The sequence below is a fragment of the Vanrija albida genome (genome assembly GCF_041260175.1).
Source record: "Vanrija albida strain AlHP1 chromosome Unknown contig_3, whole genome shotgun sequence".
NCBI lineage: Eukaryota > Fungi > Basidiomycota > Tremellomycetes > Trichosporonales > Trichosporonaceae > Vanrija > Vanrija albida.
In genome coordinates, this window is record NW_027191422.1 from 1,522,159 (window position 1) to 1,545,751 (window position 23,593).

Below are 23,593 nucleotides of genomic sequence, written 5' to 3' on the forward strand. Positions count from 1 at the left end.
GCTGCGACGTTGCTACTAGTGGGGAATGCGTGTGTGAATGCTGCAGCGTAGTCGCGTCCTCGCTCGCTCACTCGCACGGGGCACATGACTGCATCGACCGCGTATGGCCGAGCCGTCCGCCCCGCCCAGCGAGCCAGCCCAGCCCACACGCCAGTCGACAGTCACACGCACAAGCCCAAGACGTACTTGTCAACATCGCTCAGTCCGCTTCTTCTCTCTTGCGTTTACTCATCCCAGCACCACTCAGAGGTACGTACGCATCCGGAACTTGGATGGACGACGGTGGCGAGCGACACCGCCGGACATCGCACGCCCGGCCAGCGGGCCAGCGGCGCTACGCTACCCCGTGGAACCCCGCAGCCAAATCCGGGCACCGCCGTTGGCTGGCGGGCAGCGGTGGGTGGGCGGGTGGGCCGGCCCGCTCGCTCGACGCATGCATCACGCGCAGGCGGGCACGCCGGCCCCGCGAGCCAGCCTCGATTGCGCTGCAGCGACGCGATGCGCCGGATGCCAAGTGGTTTGGGGTATGCTGGTGGTGCCGACCGACGCCAGCGGCCCTCCGTGCCGCCCGCCCGCTTTCCGTGCCTCGACCCAGGCTGCCCACTGCCCAGCGCCCGCTCACACACACCCCCAGATATAGGCCGCCGCCACCCGCCAGCCCGATAACCCACACCCATATACCATGAGCGAGACCAAGCTGCAGCTGCCGCCCGCGCCCGTCGTGGCCAAGAAGCCCAAGCCGTACCCTTTCTGGCTGGGAGGTGGGTGTTGTTGGGGGTGGTGGCGGCGGTGGCGATCGTGGCGGTGATGGATCTCGAAGCCGCCGCTCCCGCCGGCTCCCCCCTCCCCATTGCCAGCGCCTGCTCGGCGCTCACACCGCTCACGCACGCTGACGCCCTATCGCAGGCGTAGCCGCCGCCATGGCCGCGTCCATCACGCACCCGCTCGACCTGACAAAGGTGCGCCTGCAGGCCACGGGCGACAAGGGCATGATCCAGAGCATGCGCAAGACGATCCACACGGCCGGTGAGTGAGGCGCAGGCCCGAGCGCGGTGCGAGCGAGGCAGGCAGGCATGTCAAGGCCCGGGCCGGCAGACCACGGCCCGTGTCGGCGTGAGCTCCCTCCCTGCCGCTGCCGCCTGATCGGCGGGCCGCAGTCCGCAGCCCCCAGCCCCCAGCTGACTCCCCAGGCATCCGCGGCCTGTACGACGGCCTGACGGGCACGCTCCTCCGCCAGATGACGTACAGCGTCATCCGCTTCGCCGTCTTTGACGAGGCCAAGGCGTATCTCCATACCAGTGGGTCGTGGCGGTGGCGCCAGCCGGCGCCGGAGCGCCGAATACTAACCCCCCAGCACCCGGCCCCGCGCCGGCGTGGAAGCTCGCGCTCGCCGGCTCGATCGCGGGCGGCGTCGCAGGCATCCTCGGCAACCCGGCCGAGCTGATGATGGTCCGCATGCAGGCCGACAAGGCCAAGCCGCCTGAGAGTGGGTACCAGGCCAACGCCCAGCTGACAGCCAGAGCGCTACAACTACCGCAACTCGGTGCAGGGCCTGTACACGATGGCGCGGACCGAGGGCATCCTCTCGTGGTGGCGGTGGGTTGGGCCGTCGGGAAGCCGCTGACGTGCAGCGGCTGGGTGCCCAACACGATCCGCAGCGTGCTCATGAACATGACCCAGCTGGGCGCGTACGACTGGTTCAAGAGCTCGCTGCTGCAGACGGGCTGGCTGCCGGACGGGTCGCTGCTCCACTTCCTCGCCTCGCTCGGCGCAGGCACCGTCGCGACGGCCGTCACCTCGCCCGCTGACGTGATCAAGGCGCGCATCATGAACGCGAGCAAGGGCAACACGTCGGTCGCGCAGGTGCTCCGCGAGTCCATCACAAAGGAGGGCCCCCGCGTGCTGTTCAAGGGCTTTGTGCCGGCCTGGATCCGCCTCCAGCCCACGACCACGCTCATCTTCCTCATCCTCGAACAGCTCAAGTCGGGCGTCGACCGCTACCGCGCCAGCGGTGGCACGCTCCTCTGATGAGGCCTGGCTTGGCTAGAGCACGGGCGGCGCGAATGCTCGCGCAGCAGGAACCGATACCACACCCTGGCAGCCAGCCCGGCTGCCAGCAAGCAACGGGACAAACTACCCCCACTTCACACCCCACAGCAGCACAGGCAACCGCATCCACTGCACCTGCAGGCCGCGACAGGGCGGCTTCGCCATACTATTGAAAATGTGTATGAATTCATGTGTGTATTTGTGCGGCTACGCTCGCCTGACACGATTCGCGCCCGCGACTCCAACGTAGTGTACAAGTTACATCTAGTGTCTATGTGTGGCTGCGGCTGCATGGCGCCTATGTACACCACCCGACCACGCCCTACTGGTCAATCTGAATCACCTCGAGGATCTCGCCGGCCCGCGCGTTGATCTCGTTGTGCCCGTTGATCACGCCGGACAGGTTGACATTCTCGACGCCGCGCACGTCGACGGGCCCGAGGCCAGCGACGCAGATGCCCGAGTTGCCCGTGACGCCGCGCGATACGACCTCGTGCAGGCGGACCACGACGGCCAGCACAAAGTCATTGCCGCACCACGCGTTGACGAGCCGGCGCGCGACGACCGAGCGCGCCGCCGCCCACTCTTGCGGCGTGGGCGCTGACGGCAGCGAGACTAGGTACGCTGACTCGACAATGTCGGGCTTGGGGTCGGGCAGGGAGGCGAGGTACAGCAGCGCGTGGAGGACGGTGAGGGAGCCGACCGACGTGCCGATCTGGGCGCGTCAGCTTGTCTGCAGCTTTGCGCTAGCTGCGCACCAGGACGACGGGCCGCTCGCCCTGCACCCGCTGCGCGAGCACCTCGCCCAGCAGCCGCCCGGCCTTGACCGCTCGGCCCTGGGCATACATCCACGAGTTGTCGAGCGTCATCGTGCTCAGCTTGTAGACTGTGAGCGGGAGCGCGATGGCCGCGTAGTACGCCGAGAGGACGGTGCGCTTGATGACCTCCGTACCGGCGATACTCGCGACCTTGGACGTGACTGGGGTCGGGTCAGCGGGAACGCGCGCCACACTCACCCCACGACTCAATGTCACGCCCGGTGGCCAGCATGGTCTTTGTCTCAAAGCGGAGGAGGTAGACGTCGCGCCCGTCCTTGAGCCCGGTCGGCTGCGCGGGCGGCTCGCTCTTCTCCCCGCCCTCGGCCTCGGCCTCGGCCTTGACACGCGCCTGGTACTGGAGGAGCCCGCGCGGCGAGCAGATTGCCCTCCACGACGTGAGCGCCTCGGTGCGGGACACGGTCAGGAGGCCGGGGACAACGATCGTGCCCTGCGTGTCAGTGGGGCCGGGCGGCAGGACTCACAGTCAGGCTGGGCGGCGGCGGCGCAGGCACCTTGGCCTCGGAGTCGGTTCCCGCCTCAATCGACGCCTGCACGATCCGCCCCGAGAGCTCCTTCCTGCTCCGCTCGACCTCGCGGCGCGCGGCCGCCGCGGCCGAGTCCTCCTTCGGCTTCTTGACATCATCCTCAAAGTCGAGCGAGTCGACGTCGAAGAGCACGGCCGCGCGACCAGTCTGTAAGTCCTCGACCTCGTCGGCGCTGGGCTTGGTCCCGGCCCCGACCTCGACAAAGCTGAACTCGTCGACGCCGCGCCAGCGGTCCGCGACGCGCGCGCCGGCCAGCCCGCCGCCCGTGAGGCCGAACAGGGTGCCGAGCACGAACGGGGCGACGGCGGCGGACACGGCCCCGAAACCAAGCGGCGCGAGCGCCGCGATGATGGCCGGCGCAGCCAGTCCGCCCGTAACCCCGATAAGCACTCCGCCCGCAATCACGCCGGCGCCGGTCGCTGCCCGTCAGCGCTGTCCCACCGCCCACTCACCCAGCCCGCGGCCTAGCTTGCCGCCCCACCCGTGCCGCTGCTTCTCGCGCGCGGCGTCCACCGCCTCGTCAGTGTGCGCGTCCTCCAACGCAGCGGCGAGCGTCGCGCCGACCTCAGCCTCGGCGCGGGGGAGGAGGAGGCCGGCGTCGAGCCCGAGTAACGACAGGGTGAGGTGGGACGCGGCGCGCGCAGCGGCAGTGTACACGACCTTTGGCTTGTCCTTGTCCCCCTGCTTCGGGGCGAGGCAGGCCTGCACGAGCGTGCGCGCGAGCGCGTCCCTGTCCTCAGCCTCCCAGGCCTGGTGGCCCTCAGCGGCGAAGGCGACGTCCGAGGGCTGCACGTCGGGCGGGAGCACGTCGCGCACGAGGTCGAGCTGGGCGAGCAGCGCGTCGAGGAACGCGTCGGCGTCGGCGCGCGACCAGGCCACGCCCTCGGGCGGGCGGGAGGACGCGCACACGACCGCCAGGGCGAGCACGAAGCGCAGCGGGGCTTTGAGCGGCGGGGCGGGGGGCGGGGGTGGTCGTGCGGCCGGGGCCGGGGGCCGCGAGGAGGAGGCCGGCATGCTGGAGGCGACGGGCGCTGCTGTGGGTGCTAGGCCTCCTTTTGCGCTCGTTCGGGCGAGTTTGCGCTCGTTCGGGCGAGAAAAGTGAAGAAGAGAATGTTGCTGCGGTTGTGTCAGTTGGTGGTCGTCCGGAGCCTGTTGACGGCATCGTTCTTGGAGTGGGAGGAAGGGTGGCAATGACGTAGACTGCCATGTGGGCCGTCGCGTACGTCGCGTGGTGGGCGGTCGCGTGGCACCGTGGCGCATGCAACACCTTCAGCACCTGGCACCTTTGCCGTTCCTCTGCGATCCAGGCTGGCAACATGCAGCAGGAGCATCCCCGACTCCAGAGCCTGGTCGAGGACAGTCACGGTGACTGCGGCCGCAAGCATGGCGCGAGTTACGCCGCATGTCTCATGGTAGCCCATCTCTCACCCCTGCCCACGCCCCGGGGCATTGAGCAAGCAACGCTGCACATCCCCCGCCCACCCGCGGCTTGCCAACGCCGCCGTCGACGAACGCTCGGGGGCATGCTGGAGCGCGTGGGGGGGGCAGATAGATACCCGCCGACGGGGCCGCGTGATGCTTCGGCTGGGCGGGACGGTGGCGAAGGGTGTGCCGACGGCGCAGGTACAACGCTGACAGCTGGAGGGAGGACGCTATGCACGCCGACACCCAGTAGTGGACCCCATTGACCTTCCGTGCGGTGCATCCCGCCCGCGTCTCATGTGTGTCAACCACGCTCCTTGCCTTCTCAGACGCGGAGGGGGCAAACTAGGCCCGCTTTGTCCTCCCCTCCAGAGTGGTGTGGCATGCTCGCGGCACGAGCTGGCTTCGGCGGGAGCTTTGCCAGGCCGTGCTCCCCGTGTTCGGCGTTCTGGGACGCGCGGTGCAAACGGCCCTGCTGGACGCGGAAAATGGCAGCCGACTGGGCGGAATCGGAGCGGATCGTCGGCGAATGGGCTCGCCTGGGGGTGCTGTTTCTGGCCTGCTTTCGGCCGGAGACCTGGGCAGTCTAAGCGGCATCGCTGTGCGGCGGCGTGCTGTACGTGCCGCCGGCTCCACGCGTCAGCGTCTCTGCCTGCCGAAGCCTCAGGATCGATTGGCGCCGTAGCTCCGACTGAAGATATGATTAGACGACGTGGCTCTATCTCGGTGGAGGGGGGACGTCATCGATCAGCAGAGCGAGTCGGGCTTCAGTCTTCGCTTCGCGCTGCAGTCCCAGCCTATGACCGCACTCGGTGTCGTGGGCGCGAGCGAGCGGTGACCGCACTATACCACCAGTGGCGCCACTGGCTCGCAGATGCCGGCGTGGAACCGTTGCGGTGCAGCGCTGCACGCTGCGCCACCTTTTCTATCGTGCCACCGCGGCCTCGGTCGGTGGGATCGGTGGCCGAGGCGGCCCCAGCGCACCGTGTACCCCGCCATCGCCCGCACGCGCCGTCAAGCAGTGCAGTAAGGTCGTTAGCTGTGCAGATGGCGGCATGCAGCGTGAGCTTATGGCCGCCTGCGTGCGACGCCGCCGAGCCGCCGAAAATGGTCTGGCCTCAGGGATGGTGCCGGCCGGGGCGAGCAATATCGGTTCCGATCTCGATAACGTCGTTTATGCGTGGCCCATTCCCAACGTCCGCGGCTACGTTCGGCGCGCTGCCGCGGTGCTCCGAGACTGTGCGCAGCCGAGGCTCGAGCGCGACGCCGTCGGCCTCACTTGGCAGCGTAAGTGCGCATCGGCGTCGCTCGCCGAGGCTGAATCATTGACATACTCGGCAGAGCGGGAGATCCGGCACCGAAAGTCGTCGCGCACGGGATTTCCGGGGCGTGCGACCGAGGTCGTGGGCGTCGCCGAGGCTGCACATCCACGGCGCGCCGCTGTTGAGCTGCTGAGACACAGACACGTCGGCACATTCATTCATTCCGCTGAGACGTGTATGCTGTGGCTTATGTGCATTGTGTCAGCCAGCGCTACAGCCGTGCACGCCGTGGGTCGTGGTCGCGAGTATTGTCGCGGTGGTTGTGAGGGTGTGATGTTTGCGTGCCTGACGTTTGCCGAACCCACGCGGGGCGTCTAGGGATCTTTGCGAGGGGGGCCGCCGGCGGCCGTGGAGCGCACATTGCCAAGCCAATACTCCTTGTATTCAGCGACAATGTTCACTATCGGGCAACGAGTGGGGAGGGAGTGAGGCGGCGTTGCATGCATGCTGCAGAGCTGGAGCCGCGGGAAATTGCGTGCTGCTGCTGCTGCTGCGTCGATGGCTCGGTTCCGGCATCGACTCCGGCAGCGAGCCGCGTGTCGCCGGCCGCGCGCCGCGCCGTACCGCTTGTTGCGTACGGAGTTTGAGTGCCGAAGAGCCAAAGTCATCGTCTTGCGTGTTTCGGCACGTTGTCGGTTGCGCGCATATCCCACCCACCCTGGCACGACCCACCTCGCATCCCACCCCATGGCCACTGCCGGCACCCACACTAACCCTCGTCGTGAAGTCGACCGACCCGGCACATCAACCCCTCCCATATCCCCCGCCACCACAATCTCGTCCTTCTTTTTTCTACAATCCAGTCAACTCTGGTGACACTTTGCACCTCATCTCACTCTACACCATCACCCATCACTTGCACCCCGCCCGACCACCACGGCGCAAGCATTAACACTCCCCCTGCCCCTGTCAACCCCCCTACTCTCCTCACAACAACCCATCGCGCAACTCTGCCCCACCAGCGGCCATGGCCGCCCAACCCCCGACCTCCACCCCCGTCGAGTCGTCGCCTCCGGCCGTGTTCGCGACCGTCTCCGGCAGCGGCAGCAACAACGATGACATTGAGCTCCTCCCCTTAAACGAGACCGATGGCGACCAGTTCCGCGCGCGCTCCACCGCTGCCTCGTCGCTCGACATTGACAACAAGGTCCCCGTTGACAACAAGCCCCCGCTTCCGACGACGCCCGGCTTCACGCCCACTGGCGTGCCCGTCGCGGAGAAGAAGAAGCGCTTTGCGTTCGGCAAGAAGAAGAAGGCCGCCGAGGGCGAGGATGACAAGGAGGGCAAGGAGGGCAAGGACGACAACCTCCCCAAGCCTATCCCGTTCCACCGCCTCTTCCGCTTCGCCACAAAGTTGGAGCTCACTCTCAACTTTATCGGCCTTGTTCTGGCCGCTGCCGCCGGCGCGACCCAGCCTCTCATGACCCTTATCTTCGGTCGCCTGACGACAGCGTTCAATGTCTTTGCCGTCATTCTGCAGTCGATTGAGAAGGAGGGCTTGACCCCTACCAACGTTGCGCGCCTCGCCGACGCCAAGAAAACACTCAAGAAGGAGGCCGGTGATAACGCCCTGTACCTTATGGCGATCGGTATCGGTCTCTTCGTCACCACATACGCCTTCATGCTCATCTGGAACTGGACGTCGGAGAGGCAGTCCAAGCGCATGCGCGAGATCTATCTCCGCTCTATCTTGCGTCAAGAGGTGAGTTGAGATTCGTGCCAGCGGTACCGCGCTGCTCCCACGTAACCATCCTGACTTTATGCTTCCAGATCGCGTACTTTGACGACCTGGGCGCTGGAGAGATCGCCACCCGCATCCAGTCGGACTGTCACTTGGTCCAGGTCGCTATCAGTGAGAAGATTCCCATCGCCCTCTCGTTCCTCGCGACCTTCATCACCGGTTTCGCCTTGGCCTACGCCCGCTCGCCCCGACTCGCCGGCGCCCTGACGTCCATCCTTCCTGTCATCATCATCACCGGCAGCATCATGTTCATGACGATGACCAAGTTCACCACAAAGTCGCTCAGTCACGTGGGCAAGGCTGGAACCCTCGCCGAGGAGGTCGTCTCGTCCATCCGTACCGTCCATGCCTTTGGCACTGGCCATGCTCTTGGTCACCGCTTCGACGAGGAGATTGATCTCAGCCGCAAGGCCGGCATCAAGGGCTCTGCCATCGAGGGAACCGGCCTGTCGGTCATGTTCTTCGCCATCTACGCCGCATACGCCCTCGCCTTCGTCTACGGCGGTGTCCTCGTGGCCCAGGGCAAGGCCGACGTTGGTATCGTCATCAACGTCTTCATGGCCATCCTCATTGGTTCGTTCTCCATGGCCATGATCAGTCCCGAGCTCCAGGCGGTGTCAAAGGGTCAGGCCGCCGCTGCCAAGCTCTTCGAGACCATCGACCGTGTCCCTCTCATCGACTCTGCCGACCCCGGTGGACTCCAGCCCGAGCACGTCGAAGGTGCTCTTGCTTTCAAGGACGTCTTCTTCCACTACCCGTCGCGCCCCAATGTTCCTATCCTCAAGGGCTTCACCATGAACTTTGAGGCTGGCAAGACCATTGCGCTCGTCGGTGCCTCCGGTAGCGGCAAGTCGACTGTCATCCAGCTCCTTGAACGCTTCTACGACCCCATCGCGGGCTCGGTTTCTCTCGATGGCCGTAACATCAAGGATCTCAACCTCAAGTGGTACCGTCGTCAGATTGGTCTCGTCTCCCAGGAGCCAACTCTCTTCGCTACCACCGTCCGCGGAAACGTCGAGCACGGTCTGATTGGATCCAAGTGGGAGAACGCCTCTGACGAGGAACGTTTCGAGCTCGTCAAGAAGGCCTGCATCAACGCGAATGCCGACAGCTTCATCTCCAAGCTCCCCGATGGCTACAACACGATTGTCGGTGAGCGCGGCATGCTCTTGTCTGGTGGCCAGAAGCAGCGCATCGCTATCGCCCGTGCCATCGTCTCCGACCCGCGTATTCTCCTCCTTGACGAGGCTACCTCGGCTCTTGACGGCCTGTCTGAGCGCGTCGTCCAGGACGCTCTTGACAAGGCTTCCATCGGCCGCACGACTGTCGTCATTGCCCACCGTCTCGCTACCATCAAGGACGCCGACCGTATTCTTGTCATGGGCGAAGGAGAGATCCTCGAAGAGGGTACCCACTACTCGCTGCTTGCCGACGAGAACGGAGCCTATGCCAAGCTTGTCGCCAACCAAAAGCTCTCGCAACAGGCTGCCGACCATCTGCCGGATGACGTCGAGGCCGAGGACACTACGGATGAGGACGACATTATCGTGCCTGGTCCGGCATCGCCCATGAAGGAGAAGCACCTCCATCTCACTCGCTCCATCACTGGCCGCTCCATCTCCTCTCAGATCCTGGAACAGCAGCGAATGAAGCGCGAGGAGATTGGCAAGCGCCGCGACAAGATCCCGTTCATGAAGCTGTTCATTCGACTGCTCAAGTTCAACCGCGAGTACTGGCTCACGTACGTCGTGGGCACACTCGGCGCCGTTGCCGCTGGTCTGGTCTACCCCGCTCTCGCCATCCTGTTCGGCAAGATCATCAATGACTTCACGATCCAGGATCCCCAGGAGCTCAAGCGGACTCTCAACCACAAGGCCCTCTTCTACTTCATTGTTGCCATCATCGCTGCCATTGTCATCTGGTTCCAGACCACCTGCTTCTCGCGTACCGGCTGGGAGCTGTCAGCCAAGCTCCGCAAGCAGTCGTTCCGCGCTGTTATGCGTCACGACATTGAGTGGTTTGACGACGATGCGCACACGACTGGCGGTATCACCTCCAACCTCGCCGACCACCCGCAAAAGGTCCAGGGACTCTTTGGCGTCACTCTCGGCTCCATCATCCAGTCCATCGCCACCCTTGTCGGCGGTATCATCATCGGTCTCTGCTATGGTCCTCTTCTCGCCCTCATCGGTATCGCCTGTATCCCTCTCGTAATCTCGTCTGGCTACATCCGTCTCCGCGTTGTCGTTAACAAGGAGTCCAAGACGAAGAAGTGGCACGCTTCCAGCGCCCAGCTCGCTTCCGAGGCTGCTGGTGCTGTCCGCACTGTCGCTTCCCTTACCCGTGAGGACGACATCGACCGCATCTACTCCAAGTCGCTGGAGACGCCCATGAACATCTCCAACAAGACTGCCATCTGGTCGCAGATGCTCTACGCTGCCTCGCAGGGTATCTCGTTCCTCGTCATTGCGCTCGTCTTCTACGTCGGTGCCTTGTGGCTGATTGACGGCCGCTACGACCAGGCTACCTTCTTCACCACCCTTACGGCCGTTATCTTTGCTGCTATCCAGGCCGGCAACGTCTTCACGTTCGTCCCCGATGCCTCCCAGGCCAACTCGGCGTCGCGCTCCATCTTCGAGCTGCTCGACGACGACACCGACATCGATGCACTCTCGCCCGATGGCATCATCCTGGACCCGTCCAAGGTTGTCGGTAATGTGCGCCTCAACAACATCCACTTCCGCTACCCCTCGCGTCCTAGCGTCCGAGTGCTTCGCAACCTTACTGTGGACATTCCCGCTGGCAAGTATGTCGCCCTCGTTGGTCCCTCAGGCTGCGGCAAGTCGACCACTGTTCAGATGCTCGAGCGCTTCTACGACCCCCAGTCGGGCTCCGTCACCCTCGACGGTACCGACATCCGCGAGCTCAACGTCGCCTCGTTCCGTTCGCAGCTTGCCCTCGTGTCGCAGGAGCCAACGCTGTACGCCGGCTCGATTCGCTTCAACATCCTTCTTGGTGCCGCCAAGCCTCAGGAGGAGGTCACCGAAGACGAGCTGATCGAGGCGTGCAAGGACGCCAACATTTACGACTTCATTACGTCGCTTCCCGACGGCTTCGACACTGATGTCGGTGGCAAGGGCTCGCAGCTGTCGGGTGGCCAGAAGCAGCGCATTGCCATTGCCCGTGCCCTCATCCGCAACCCCAAGGTGCTTCTGCTCGACGAGGCGACTGCCGCGCTCGACTCGACCTCGGAGCGTGTTGTCCAGGCCGCTCTGGACAACGCCTCCAAGGGTCGTACTGTTGTCGCGATTGCGCACCGCCTGTCGACCATCCAGAATGCCGACATCATCTACTTCATCTCGGACGGCGCGGTCCTCGAGAAGGGCACGCATTCCGAGCTCATCGCCAAGGGCGGCGCGTACGCCGAGCTGGTTCACATGCAGAACCTCAGTCGTATCCAATAGAGAGGAAGAGCTGCGGTCGAGCATGGTCGGCCACGGCGAGTACAGGTATAATCACAGCAGTTTGTACGATAGCATATCCACTCTCAACCCCTCATGTCTCCCCCCTCCTCATCACCCCACTCCCCTCCCCCTCCTCCCCCCATTCTCGCTTTTCTTTTTGCTCCACAATGCAGTACAGCATGGTAGTCGCCGAATGTATGTCGTCGATGCAAGTGGCGCCTCGGCAGGGCTGCGGCGGGCGGGTATGCTGGGCCGCTGGCGGCATCAGGTGCGGCCTCGCTTCGTAGTGCAGCCGACAAGGGCGGAGAAATCAGGAACACCTGGGCCGGCGTCCTTGACATGTCGATGCGGGGACCGCGTGTCGTACCCCCGAGATGGTGGCCACAGTTCCATGTTGCGCAACGTCGCGTTCCGCGTTCCGCGTCCTGACGGCCTGAAACTGTGAGGTGATAAGGTGGCGGCTACCTCCTTCTGCATGATGATAGACCAACTCTCTTCTGGAGTCGGACGTCACCCTCTTCCTCCTCCGCTCTCCCTGTCATATCCATGTCATAATGAAGGCCATACTCCCCCCCCTGGGCACCTGCGCCCAAACCACCAAACCCCTCGCCCCAACAACGAGTGGCCGTCAGTCTGAAGGACACTGCCAACGATGACAGATTGCGCATGTATGTATATAGCTGTGCATATTGGGCGCTCCGCAACGGATTCGACCAAATTCTGTACAGTGGGCGAAAGTATAACTGTTGAAGGGTGCTGGTTTCGAAAGGAATGTCGTGGGACTTCGGGTGGAGCTGAGTGGGACCGTAGGTACATAGTTCATGGGCGATAGTCCTGTGTGCGCGGTTCTTCTGGCTACGGCAGGCGGTTAAGAGAGATGCCGAGGGGGATATTTTGGCCGGCGCCGACCCAGCTGTCGACGCAGTACTGGTTCCTGCCCGGATCATCCGTGTACCGCGGGTCCGAGAGCTTGGGGAAACCGACGTTGTCGTTATCCCACATGACCCAGAAGTAGCCGTTCCACCCGCCCCACCTGTCGAGGCGGCAGCTGATATCGCTCGGGCCCCTGGTGGTGATGGCCAGACGCTTGTTCTGGTTCGGGAACATGTCTTCAATGTTGGCAGAGTAGTAGATCTCGTCGCCTTGGCGGCCCTTCTGGTTGAAGCACCGAACCGACACGCCGGCGTCGCGGGCGGCGAGGTTGGTCTCGCCGCGCTGGGCGTGGGCTGACTGGTCGAGCTCGGCCGTGGGAGCAGCCGCGGCGAGGGAGGCAAGGAGAGCGAGGACGAGACTCTTGGCGAGCATTGTAAAGCAAGTGGGTGTCGAATTGGGGGGGTTGATGGGATGATGGAATATCTCTAGAGACCTGGGGTTGGGCCGTCTTAAATACCTTGTCGAGCGAGCATCTCGCCGCTTCGATGCCACCACGTCGCCTCTGGTCACAACACCACCGCTCCTGTTGCCATGGCGACTGCGGTGCTCTCCTGAACGGAGCACGACTCCGACCAAGCACTCCGCGGCAGTGCACGCACAGAACGCCGCCGCCGGGGGGAGTGGGAGGCCGCGGTGATGGAGGAGGAGCGAGCCGACTTGACCGAGTTTCAGTAGAGCTTGAAACGCGCAATCCCAGTCGCGCAGTACTCTCCGGCCTTGTCGGCGTCTGGTTGTGGGGCCTGGTGCCTCCCTCTCGGCCAGGGGTGTGGTGTGTGTGCAACATGCTTGAGTTGTTTCAGTCTGGCACAGGTACGTGTGCTGACGCGCGCGTCCCGCCGCACCGCATTTAATAGTGGACCCGAAAGCACAGAGTTTAAAGTCAATGTTGACAGCACTGGAACCGCCGGAAATGACGGCCCGGGAGCGAGGGGCTCGCCCCTCGTCCCGGACACCGACAGGAAGTGTGGCGGTACGCGTGTACACAGTAAGCTTTAGCCTTGTTTCGGTTTGGCTGCGGACTCACGGCGCGACCGAAGTAACTGTAGCGGTGCCAGTGCCTGCGGGGGTAGGTAAGCAGTGTGTTTACTTGACAACCACGAGTGAGCGAGGGTTGTTCCCCGTCTTGCCCCGCGTGACAGGCCTGCGGGAGGGACGCTAAGCATGCTCGTGCTGGTAGACCTCGTCTTGGCTCAGCTTTGCTCGTCGTCGAGCATGGCGCGTCTGCACCATCCGCTGGCACCTGCTAGACGGTCCTGGGGCTGTTACTTAAAGGTCCTGGGGCTGTTGCTTAAACCACTGGGCCGGTTCACAACGCACCCGCTGTCGTTGTCCTGGTGACTGCTAGGCTCTCCCGAAGGGAGAACAACTCGCATCCCCACTGAGGGCATCCCGTCCGCAGCAGTGTACCGTCAGAAACGGAGGGCGGATTGGGTTCGTGCCTTGTCCACGACACGCGACTGGGTGCGTGGCACTGTGGAGGATGGAAGCAATAAGCTTGAGCCTGTTTCAGTTTGGCTCCAGCGTCACGGTACGCCCGAGCACTGGAACCGTGGCAGAGTGTCCGGGGCAGTGTGGTTGCCTGGCAACCACGGGTGCGGTGTGGGTTCCAACATACCTCGCCTCGGGGTGCTACGCCCGCCGTGGCGACGCGAAGTAGGTATGCGCGTGTGCTCGACACGGCTGCTCTCAGCATCACGCGGCGCGTGTCGGGCGCGCTTGCCTCCGGTCCGGCTGTCCCCGGCGCTACTAGTTCCTGGCTGCGTACAGGGGCAGGCACTGGCCAAGACGAGTATCTCTCGGGAGCTGGTTCGAGCGCGGCGTTTGTCGCACCACAGCGAGCAGCCCGGCGGCGCCTCCAGCTGCCGACCTTGGGCTGTTGTGAGGGCCCCCACTGCTTTGCACAGGCTTACGAGCCGGCCTGCATACCCCCCCGCGCCGTAGTCGTCGGGCAGGGTAGGTAGCTCGCGCTCCTGTCGCGCAGCGGGCGGAAAGCACAGCACCACGGCAGGTTGGACTGGGGGCGCGGGCCGGGCTGCGGGGGTTTGTGCGACCGATGGACCGAGAGTTGTCAAGCAAGCGCATCCTGAAAACTCCCAGCTAGCACCGCGGCTCCATGAGCGCTGACGCCACCCCCGTTTGCTTGCGTCTCCGAGGCGACGTAGCATGGGAGAACCACCCTCCCCAACCCCGCTGCGGCAGCGTGACTCGGCCAGCATCCCAGTGTGCCTTCGGGTGTTACTCCATTCCAGCGCCGCAATCCGGTCGCCGCCAAGCAGTATGCTTGTTTCAACTTGAGCCTATGTATCATTGTGGGATCACGCGGTGCGTTTGTTCCTGCCAATCGACGGCCAACCGACCGCACAACATCCTCCCGAATCAGCGTCACCGGCTACATGCGGCCTCAACTCTGTCTGCACTGCTTTCCCAGGGCGAACCGTCAGCCAAGGAGGCCAAGCAAGGCGGACGGTCCGCGCCACATGCAACCTCGTAGTGTGCGAACCACCTTCTCCATGCCAACTCCCTTGAAGACAACTGGAAGGAATACCAATACCTACACCGCTAGCAAGAACCTTAAACTCTCGCCTTCCGCACGCATCACACGTATGTAGGGACAAGACGCTTAATCTTATCCATCGACGGGGGCGGTGGACGAGGCACCGGTCGATGCCAATGCCCGTTTCCGATGGGTCGCGGTGCTGTGTGTCTGAAAGGCCCCATTCCAAGTCCTGTCTCGGTGTGGAGCCTTTGAACTGTACTCTCAAGTATCACAGTCGCTACCCGATAGAAGATGTTAAGGTATAAAAGGCCAGCTCAAGCTCGTCTCTGAAAGATATTCTATCATCTCATCCACCTGAGTCACCCCGCTCCACTACCCACCCAACTCCGTCCAACAATCTTCCAACGATGCTCACCAAGTCTATCCTTCTCGCTCTTCTTGCCTCTGTTGTCGCGGCCGCTCCGGCCGCCGAGGTCAACGACTCCACTACAGCTCAGGACAACCGGGTCGAGGTCACCCAGAAGATCGAGGTTCCCGAGGGCTTCACCCCCCCTTGGGAGACATCCGACCTCAGCGCCGGGGACGGTGAAACCTCTGAGCTCGATGCTCGCCAGAGCTACCACCCGGCCATGATTATCCGGTGCTACGCCGGCAAAAGCTGCCAGGGCGACCTGATCAAAACGTCGGGCGACCAATGGTACATTCAGCCCGGCACCAGCTATGCGCTGCCTTTCAGTGCCCCAGCCTACCAGGACGTTAGCTGCCGGCTCGACACATGGGACGACTGGCGAGGCAAAATCTACGTCGCCATCGATCTCCAAGACGGAAAGGGACCCTTCAATTCCCCCGCGATCTCTGGCGAGAACTATTCGCCTGGTTCCGGCCAGTACTGCGTCGATGTCTACGGGCACAGCGCAGGGCGTGCCGATATCGGGATGTGGGCTGTTGCCACGCGCTGGTAACAATGTCAACTCTCTCGACGTTATCGACCTCGACTGAGCACAAGTCATCTACGTAACTATCCCTTGTAGCAGAAGTGATGCGAATTATACAGACTTGTCGGCTACAAGTGCGATCCGTGTAAACCATACAGCCCACATCATCCACACTGCACTCAGCCCCGTTCCGGCGGTGAATCCACCGACCGCTAGGAGCCAGCGGCTGTCCCCAGGCAAGAAAGTTCGGGATCCCTTTGGTTTGCGTGCGGTCCACTGCAGCTCGGTGGTCCCAGTCGTCGCCAAGTCGCATGCTTGTTTTAGTTGGAGCTTATTGTGCCAGCACGCGGTGGTTCTTGTCGACCGCGAGCCGAACAATGTCTGCATGGCGATGCTGCCGTACCATGCTGTACCCCAGTTCTCCGCCAAGCACGGAGGGGTGACTATCTGCGGCGCTTCTGCGTTCCGCGTTATGCGGGCCAAATCGAAATAAGGCTAAAGCTTATCAGGCCGCCACACCCACGCGCCTGCCACTCCAAGTCGCTGGGCAGAACAAGGCACGCGTCACGATGCTGGCTGCGGCCGAGAAAGCCGGAGACCCCGCAGCCGCCGGCGTCTTCAGGCAGAACTACATAGCTTCCAGGCCGCACCTTGCATGTTGACGCTGTGCACGCGACAGTGGGGCATAGTGCAGCTCCTGGTTCTCCTGGTTGTCAGCGTCGACGCGTACCGTACCCTGCTTGGCTGGTGGGACCGGGGCACGGGTGCAACTTCGCTCGACGCGTCGTCCCCGGTTCCTGCACACGTTGCGACGCGACACGTCTTGTCAACCCGCGACTACCCTGCCCCGAACAGCATCGTACCTCTGAACCCCCCGCAACCCCCCGCGCCGAAACGATACTGTGACTCGGAAGCCTGGAGTCGACGGCTAGTCGTTTCGCTACGGGGCTGTTTACAGACGCGCTCGAGCTGACAGCTCCTGACAGATTCTCTACGACTCCACAGCCGCACGGTGGGTGTTTAGGCTGGAGGTCATTGGTGCACACCACACCACACCACACCACTACGCCAACATACCAAAAAGATGACACAACACGGTACGTGCACAATGGGCTATGCCGCAGGGGGTCGTCTCAGCTATTTGCTCGCAGGTACTTGTTGACGGCAAACACGGAGTCAAACCGAAACAAGGCTCGAGCGCTCTCGACGAAACAACAGCCTCACCCCCCCCTCTCGTCAGCGTTTCCACAGGGCCGCAGTGCTGTGTGTATGAGGACACCCTTCCAAGTCCTCCCTCGCGGTGTGTGAAGTGTGCTGTCGCCATGGAAACGACAGCGGGGTTCGCAGTATAAGAGGACACGCGCGAGTCGACTCTCAGAGAAATGGTATCATCTCATCATTCTTCCTAACTCGCCGTCACTCCCCACCCAACGCCATTCAGCATCGCAATGCTCGCCAAGACTGTCATCCTCGCTCTTCTTGCCTCCCTCGCCGCCGCTGCTCCAGCTGTTGAGGTCGATAACTCTGCCGCAGTCCCTCAGGAGAACCCATCCCAGCTATCGCAGAATACCGAGGTTCCGGAAGGATTTGTCCCCGACTGGGAGACCTCGGGGCTCAGCGCTCGCGACTCCGCTGGCCTCCGCGTCATCTGTTTCGACCAGACCGGCTGCCAAGGCAACATTATCAGCCATTCGGTTGACACATACATCAATCAGGGGACTACGTGGGCCATGACCTTCGGTATCCATGCCTACCAGCGCATGAGCTGCCGGTTCGACACATGGAATGACTGGCGAGGCGAATTCTATCTCGCCCTCGGTAACTTCCCGTCGGAACACGGTTCGTCCCGCCGAATCTCTGGTTCGAACTACTCGCATGGGTCAGGCCAGTACTGCGTCGACATGTGGACAAACATAGGCGGTGGGCGTGCCCGGATCGATGTGTCTCCTATGGCCGTCCGGTGGTAGGGGTCTCAACAGTCGCATGTCTCCGCGCACCTCCAATCCCATTGTCAACGGCCTTCCCGGTCAACTTAACATCCATTCACCCTTTCCGCCTATGCAGCTTCATGTAACCCCCATGTGTATGCACCCAAGCTTGTCGTATCCGCTCAGAGATGGAAGGTGAGATGAGGTAGGTGGTTTCAGCTGAACCTGGCCATTTGTTTACCTATTTCCTCGTTGGGGCTTTGGGAAGCTGTGGTAGAGTGAAGCGCAGCCGCTGACGCGTACACGGCGGGGTAGTTCGTGCTACGTTCTCCGCCTCGGTCACCTCGATCGGTTCCTCCCTGACCGGACAAGGTTTGAGCCACCGCATGCTCTACGCGAGGTCGTATGTAGGACAGCGGGCGTATGTACCACGGGACAAGTTACCAGGGAAGCAGTCACTCATGGTTGTCAAGCAAACGAAACGCACACACCCCTGCCATTCACTGCCACATACAGTACATATGCCCTTCCAGGGCAGTTTGTACCACCCTTTGCCCCACTCGGCCCAGGCCCTCTGATTTACCTGCGTGGTTGAGCAGGGCGACGTTCGGTGTGTGGCGGCTGTCTCTACTGTAGGCAAGAGACTCGGGATGTATGTACTCCCTCGGAAGGTGCTACGCTGCTACGCTGCTAGTGGCTGCGTCCCTCAACACGGCCCTTGTAGTCAAGCAGCCTGCTTGTTTCGAACTGAACCCGCTGTGGGCACGTCGTGGTCGTCGTTCCTGTCACCAACCGCCAACAGAACGTGATCCGCGTTTGCATATGGGATGAAGGCCCATCACTAGCGACCATCCCCAATGCGGCCCGCTTGTGAGCCGTGCCGGACGCGTCGCAAACAAGTCGCGTCACCAAACGCGTGCAGCTTTCAGGCACCCGTTGTTGGGGTATTGTGCATGAGATGTCAGCAGAGTCCAGGGCGAGTGGGGCACGCATGAGCGCGGTGACTGGTGGGGCGGGGCGCGGGTTACCCGCGTCTTGCGGGTTGCGCACTCTAACAGGCACAAGGTTTCAAGCTTACTTAATGCTTAATTAGGAACACCGCGTTGGCGCCCTTCCTGCTCTGCACCCGCCGCGACACAGGCTGTGCGGAACCGGCAGACGCGATACCGAAACCGACCATGAAGCAGGCACTACCAGGGGTGCAGCACACACCCCTACTGTCGCTGAACGCGGGTGACTTCTTTGCAGACGCGCCGTCAGGTGGTTGAGCGAACGGACGCGTACCGTCGCCAGGTGAGGGAGGGACACGAACAACGCGCCTTCCCTAAGACGTTGCGTGCGTTTCAGTAGCTCCTGGCCTACATGGTCGGACACAGGACATTTGTGACGAGAAGTTCCTGGGCCCTGTCACCTGTGTGGTCTTTGAGGATCGTTCCGGTGGACCGAGTGCCGCGAAGGAGAACTTCCCTGGCGCGCTTGGACGTCAGGACGACAGCCCCTGCACATGTTAGAAACGTGTGAGCTCAACCTAGAACCAAAGAGGCCGGACGGCAACGGGTGCAGTCCTCGGGTTCCTGGGCGATGCTGTGGTACATAACGGCTGTTGTCATCACGGTGCCTTCATCGCATCCACCACAGCGAGGACGACGCGTGCTGTGGCGTACGTGGGGTCAGTCCCATTCACTGCCCACTGGGTGTCTCCGTTCGGCGATGACACGAGGAGCGGATCCTCGATGACGACGTGTTGGGTGCCCCTCTCCCTCCCTCTCTCTCGTTTAGCCAAGAGGTGCTGTCCTGTGGGGTGCGCGATGTTTTGCGAAAGGCCGCTGGATTTGTGTACATAAAGCGACGAGGACGGCTTGTTCTCGACATCTTCTCAATCACTTCTCCCTACCGAAGTACATACCCAGCCTACCCAAGCTGAGCCGACCTACATACACTCCCTCGCCATGCTCTTCCACACCATTGTCCTCACCCTCACTGCAGCCCTCGTTACTGCTGCCCCCGCCCCCGAAGTCCAGGGGGGGGCTGTCGCCTCTACACCCGGCCCAGTTCCTTCCCGCCTCTCTGTCGGGGCCGGTACGCAAACCAAGCGGGGCTCCAACCCCCAAATTGTCGAGCCTATCTTCTACAAGATCGAGCGCTCGCCCGAGACCGCGCAAGACGACGATGCCGACACGCCGCAGAACTTGGCGCGCGACTCCGCCTCCGTCAATGTGCGCTGCTTCGACCGCCCGGACTGCACGGGCAACGAGATCTTTCCGGCAGGGACTGTGTACACTATCCCCCGTGGTTGGATGGCCCTCTGGCCCTACACCCAGGCGGGCGATATCCTAGGGAGCTGCCGCTTCGACGTTTGGAACAACTTCGGGGGCAAGTTTTGGATGATGGCGGACGCTCCCTCTGGCAAGAAGCCCTGGGATCAGCCCCACGTCTCGGGAGAGAACTTCTCCAATGGCTGGGGACAGTACTGCGTCAACCAGTGGAAAGACAGCATGACTGCCAAGGAGAACCGCAAACTTGCGGCCGTTCAGAGGTTGTGGTAATGACCTGCTCGCGGAACCTCAGTCTTTCTCACCCCGGTTTAAGAAGCCGTTGCGCAGGCACTCCTCACTGGAGATGTTACATAGCCCAGCCTAGACAAAGCCGTTTTGTACAGTGTACCCAGAGGGTGCACTTCTATGCAGTTGAAAGTACACATGTGCCGAACGAGTTGGTGTCGGCAAACACGGCCGCAAACACGGCCAAGTTCATCGCCATCTTCGCTTCCTACGCTCCCAACTCTGGTCACTGACCCAACCTGTCTGCGGTCTGAGTCACAAATAGGCGCGGAGTCGACGTCATAGACATAGTCGGCACAGTTCGGCGTTCCGGGCCACGCTCAACCCCGGGACCCGCACTCAAGCTGTTCAAGCTGTGTTGGAATGGCGGGGAACAGTTGCTAACTTTGTGGGAAGCATTGCTATGAGCGAGTGGAGGCGAAGCGCCCGAAGCCAGCATACCGAGAGACAGTACGCCTGTCCTACCCCATCCGCGCTCTTTACGAATCTGACCGTGGCGGTGCCCACACCCCATAATTGCTCTAGAATCTGGCGCGACGGAACGACAGCCTGTCGCTGTCGGCACTAACACGCTGTGAAACCGGCGGTTTCATCACCTGTGCGGTGCGCAGGGTGGGCTGGATCATTGGACAGGTTTGTGGGCTACCAGGTTCAGCTCGGGCTGCGCATCTTTGTCCTGCAGGTACTTCGGACCGCTGTGGATGGTGTGGGCATCCGAAACCCCTTCTCGCTTGAGGGTGGGGAGGAGGAAGAGAAGTGCAAGACGCGTGCGACGCGTCCTACCCCTTACGCGTCGCTTCACCAGTGAACGGTGCCTTGGAGCTCTTTGCAGCATCGTCTGGCGCGGGGTGGGCTTTCCTTTGTCACAGTTCTGGGCTTTGAGGTACATATGCGTACAGTACCGTACATATGCACTACATGCAGGTTTTCCCCTGTCTCGAGGCTCGCGATCGACGCCTGGCCGTAGTGCCCTCCAACGCGGAATGGCGCCACCCCTTCACATGTTTGAAGCGTGTAAGCTTGTTTCACCGTACCCCTCAAGTTCTGGGCCGCGAGCCGGCACTCCCCTGCCATGACGTCTGTTTGTCTCTCCTCAAGGGTCGCAACGAGGACGCATGCTGCCGCGCCTGTGGCAGTAGGCCGGTACTGGGAGCCCCGAGAAGGGAGGGCAACGAGAGAACTGTCTCGACCTGCATGTCGTCGTCTTGACGACGCGGCAGGGTCTGGGACCTCGATACCGTACCTACAAGAGCGCGCACCTCGGGCCGAGGATGCATCCTACCGATCTGTAGGGGTAGGCCGGCACTGGGAGCCCCAATCACGGAGGGTAAGAGAGAGAGAGAGAGAGAGAGAGAGAGAGAGAGAGAGAGAGAGAGAGAGAGAGAGAGAGAGAGAGAGAGAGAGAGAGAGAGAGCTCTGTCTCGACCTGAATGCCGTCGTCCTGAGGACGTCCCCCCCCCCGCGCGGAGCGCGACACTGTGGCAAGAGTCTCCCAGTTTGTGTATTTAAGACGCGCCGAGGAGGGACTGTTCATGACATCTTCTCTTCACTCCTCCACTCGGTAAGTACCTTCCCCATACCCAAGTTGCGAGCCAACCCAAGCCCAGCCAACACCGAACACCATGCTTCTCCGCTCCATCACCCTTGTCCTCATTGCGGGTCTGGCCGCTGCTGCGCCCGCCGTCCCAACCCATGCCAACGAGGCCGGCACCGACCTCGGGGAGATCGCCGACTTCTAGGCAGGCATGGCTCCTGCCAACAACGCGCGCGACGACACCTCGCCGATCTCCGAGCGCAGCGGCGGGGGTTTCGCGGTGCACTGTTTCGACAAACCCGACTGCACGGGCAACATACTCTACGATGGGAGAGACACGTACCGCTTCGGTGTGGTTTTTGGTCCATTCTACTCCCCCGGAACCAACCTCGTGAGCTGCCGCCTCAGCGCATGGGGTGGAACTCGCGCCAAGATCTCGATTCTCGCCAAAGACTACAGACTGGTCTCCGGTGCGAACTATTCGGACGAGCGAGGGGGGGAGTGGTGCGTCAGACAGGACAAGAAGGTCGGCAAGGGGAAGCCGATGTGGGCGGCTGTTGATGAAATGTGATAAACGGGGACGATTTCCTCTTCGTAGTCCACTCGACTCCTCTTTACTGTACCCTGTTCCCCAAGCTCGTTCTGCCTGCGTCAACGCTCCTGGCTGAGATGCTAAGGTGCCTAGCCAAGCCGTACAGTTGTAGACTATATGTACCCAGAGTGCACCGTTTCGTAGCCTGGCATCTATGCGCGTGGCGAATGAGCCGGCGGTAGGGGGCGGGGAGGCACTGATCGGCGTGTCATGTGGCGACCCGGGCAGCTCAGCCGCAGGGTGAACCTCCCGGTTGGGACACCATCTGTCCAGAGGGTGCCGTTTTATGCAGTTTGAAGTTTGCTTGTGGCGAATGAGTGGGCTCTGGCAAGAGCCCGACGTCTAGTGCTATCCCAACCCCGCTTGATGTTCAGAGAGACAAGCTGCACCTATACGCACAGAATCGATTCATTCACGCTGTATCAGCTACCTCGAACTGTATTGAAATTGTCCACGCCGTGCATCCACCCCATCTAGCCACTAAGGACCAAGGGGCCCGGTGATGACGGAAATTGTCCACGCCGGCATCGCACCCATCTAGCCACTAAGGACCGAGACGGCCAATGACGACGACCCTTCCGTCGGGGCGCGTCCTGTCGGGGGACAGGCTGTCCTGGTTGAGGCAGTACGAGCCCGAGGGGGGCGTGGTGCCGATGGCGGAGATGGGTGCGGCGAAGATGCCCTTTCTGTTCTTCTTCGTGTTGGCGCCCTGGAGCTGGACGAAGGCACGGTAGTCGCCGGTGCTGTCGAAGCGGCAGCTGCCGAAGCTGTCGTTCGGGCCGGTGGTGAGGAGGATCTGCGTGTTGTATTTGGGCGTGTTTGAGAAGGACGCGGTCGACACCGGCTTGCCCTGGCACGACGACACGTTGAAGCACGTCACGGTGAGCGAGGTGGGCTCGGCGCGCGCCACGAGCCGCTCTGGGACGTAGTCGCGCGCGTGGAGCGCCTCGAGGGGGAGCGACCACAGGTCGACGTGCGCCCAGTCGAGCTGGGGGATGGCGTTGTTTGGGGGAGGGGCGGCGACGACGGACACGGCCGCGACCAGCGCAGAGAGGACGAGGCGGGGCAGCATGGTGGGGATGGGCTTGGGAGGGGGAGGGGGTACTCGTGCCCAGGCCAAGAAGGCCTAGCTTATGAGTGCAGCGCGCATGGAAGCACACTCGCACCTTGGGTATGTAGACTTGGCGCAGAGGCAACCAAAGCCGACGTGAGCCCTGGTAGGTGAGTGCGGCACAGTGGGGTCAAGGTAAAT

The 23,593-nt window shown here is 62.5% G+C and overlaps 8 protein-coding genes across 8 annotated transcripts; 5 read left to right on the plus strand and 3 right to left on the minus strand.

Moving 5' to 3' along the window:
- Positions 1-682: 682 nt before the first annotated feature.
- Positions 683-2,028, plus strand: Q8F55_003883 (uncharacterized protein; the record flags this gene model as incomplete). Its single annotated transcript, XM_069352410.1, has 6 exons — positions 683-761; positions 907-1,026; positions 1,191-1,298; positions 1,355-1,486; positions 1,521-1,596; positions 1,632-2,028. 6 exons carry the CDS (start codon positions 683-685, stop codon positions 2,026-2,028), a joined length of 912 nt encoding a protein of 303 aa, XP_069209828.1.
- A 343-nt stretch (positions 2,029-2,371) lies between these two features.
- Positions 2,372-4,426, minus strand: Q8F55_003884 (uncharacterized protein; the record flags this gene model as incomplete). Its single annotated transcript, XM_069352411.1, has 5 exons — positions 2,372-2,764; positions 2,808-3,028; positions 3,066-3,315; positions 3,350-3,831; positions 3,865-4,426. 5 exons carry the CDS (start codon positions 4,424-4,426, stop codon positions 2,372-2,374), a joined length of 1,908 nt encoding a protein of 635 aa, XP_069209829.1.
- Positions 4,427-7,123: 2,697 nt separating this feature from the next.
- MDR1_1 (GTPase-activating protein) lies at positions 7,124-11,361 on the plus strand (the record flags this gene model as incomplete). Its single annotated transcript, XM_069352412.1, has 2 exons — positions 7,124-7,858; positions 7,927-11,361. The coding sequence occupies 2 exons, from the start codon at positions 7,124-7,126 to the stop codon at positions 11,359-11,361; spliced, it is 4,170 nt and encodes a 1,389-aa protein (XP_069209830.1).
- Positions 11,362-12,216: 855 nt separating this feature from the next.
- On the minus strand, positions 12,217-12,666 carry Q8F55_003886 (uncharacterized protein; the record flags this gene model as incomplete). Its single annotated transcript, XM_069352413.1, has 1 exon — positions 12,217-12,666. The coding sequence occupies one exon, from the start codon at positions 12,664-12,666 to the stop codon at positions 12,217-12,219; it is 450 nt and encodes a 149-aa protein (XP_069209831.1).
- A 2,532-nt stretch (positions 12,667-15,198) lies between these two features.
- Q8F55_003887 (uncharacterized protein) lies at positions 15,199-15,753 on the plus strand (the record flags this gene model as incomplete). Its single annotated transcript, XM_069352414.1, has 1 exon — positions 15,199-15,753. One exon carries the CDS (start codon positions 15,199-15,201, stop codon positions 15,751-15,753), a length of 555 nt encoding a protein of 184 aa, XP_069209832.1.
- A 1,421-nt stretch (positions 15,754-17,174) lies between these two features.
- On the plus strand, positions 17,175-17,693 carry Q8F55_003888 (uncharacterized protein; the record flags this gene model as incomplete). The annotated part of the gene is made up of 1 exon (XM_069352415.1): positions 17,175-17,693. One exon carries the CDS (start codon positions 17,175-17,177, stop codon positions 17,691-17,693), a length of 519 nt encoding a protein of 172 aa, XP_069209833.1.
- A 1,910-nt stretch (positions 17,694-19,603) lies between these two features.
- On the plus strand, positions 19,604-20,200 carry Q8F55_003889 (uncharacterized protein; the record flags this gene model as incomplete). Its single annotated transcript, XM_069352416.1, has 1 exon — positions 19,604-20,200. The coding sequence occupies one exon, from the start codon at positions 19,604-19,606 to the stop codon at positions 20,198-20,200; it is 597 nt and encodes a 198-aa protein (XP_069209834.1).
- Positions 20,201-22,885: 2,685 nt separating this feature from the next.
- On the minus strand, positions 22,886-23,413 carry Q8F55_003890 (uncharacterized protein; the record flags this gene model as incomplete). The annotated part of the gene is made up of 1 exon (XM_069352417.1): positions 22,886-23,413. The coding sequence occupies one exon, from the start codon at positions 23,411-23,413 to the stop codon at positions 22,886-22,888; it is 528 nt and encodes a 175-aa protein (XP_069209835.1).
- Positions 23,414-23,593: the final 180 nt, after the last annotated feature.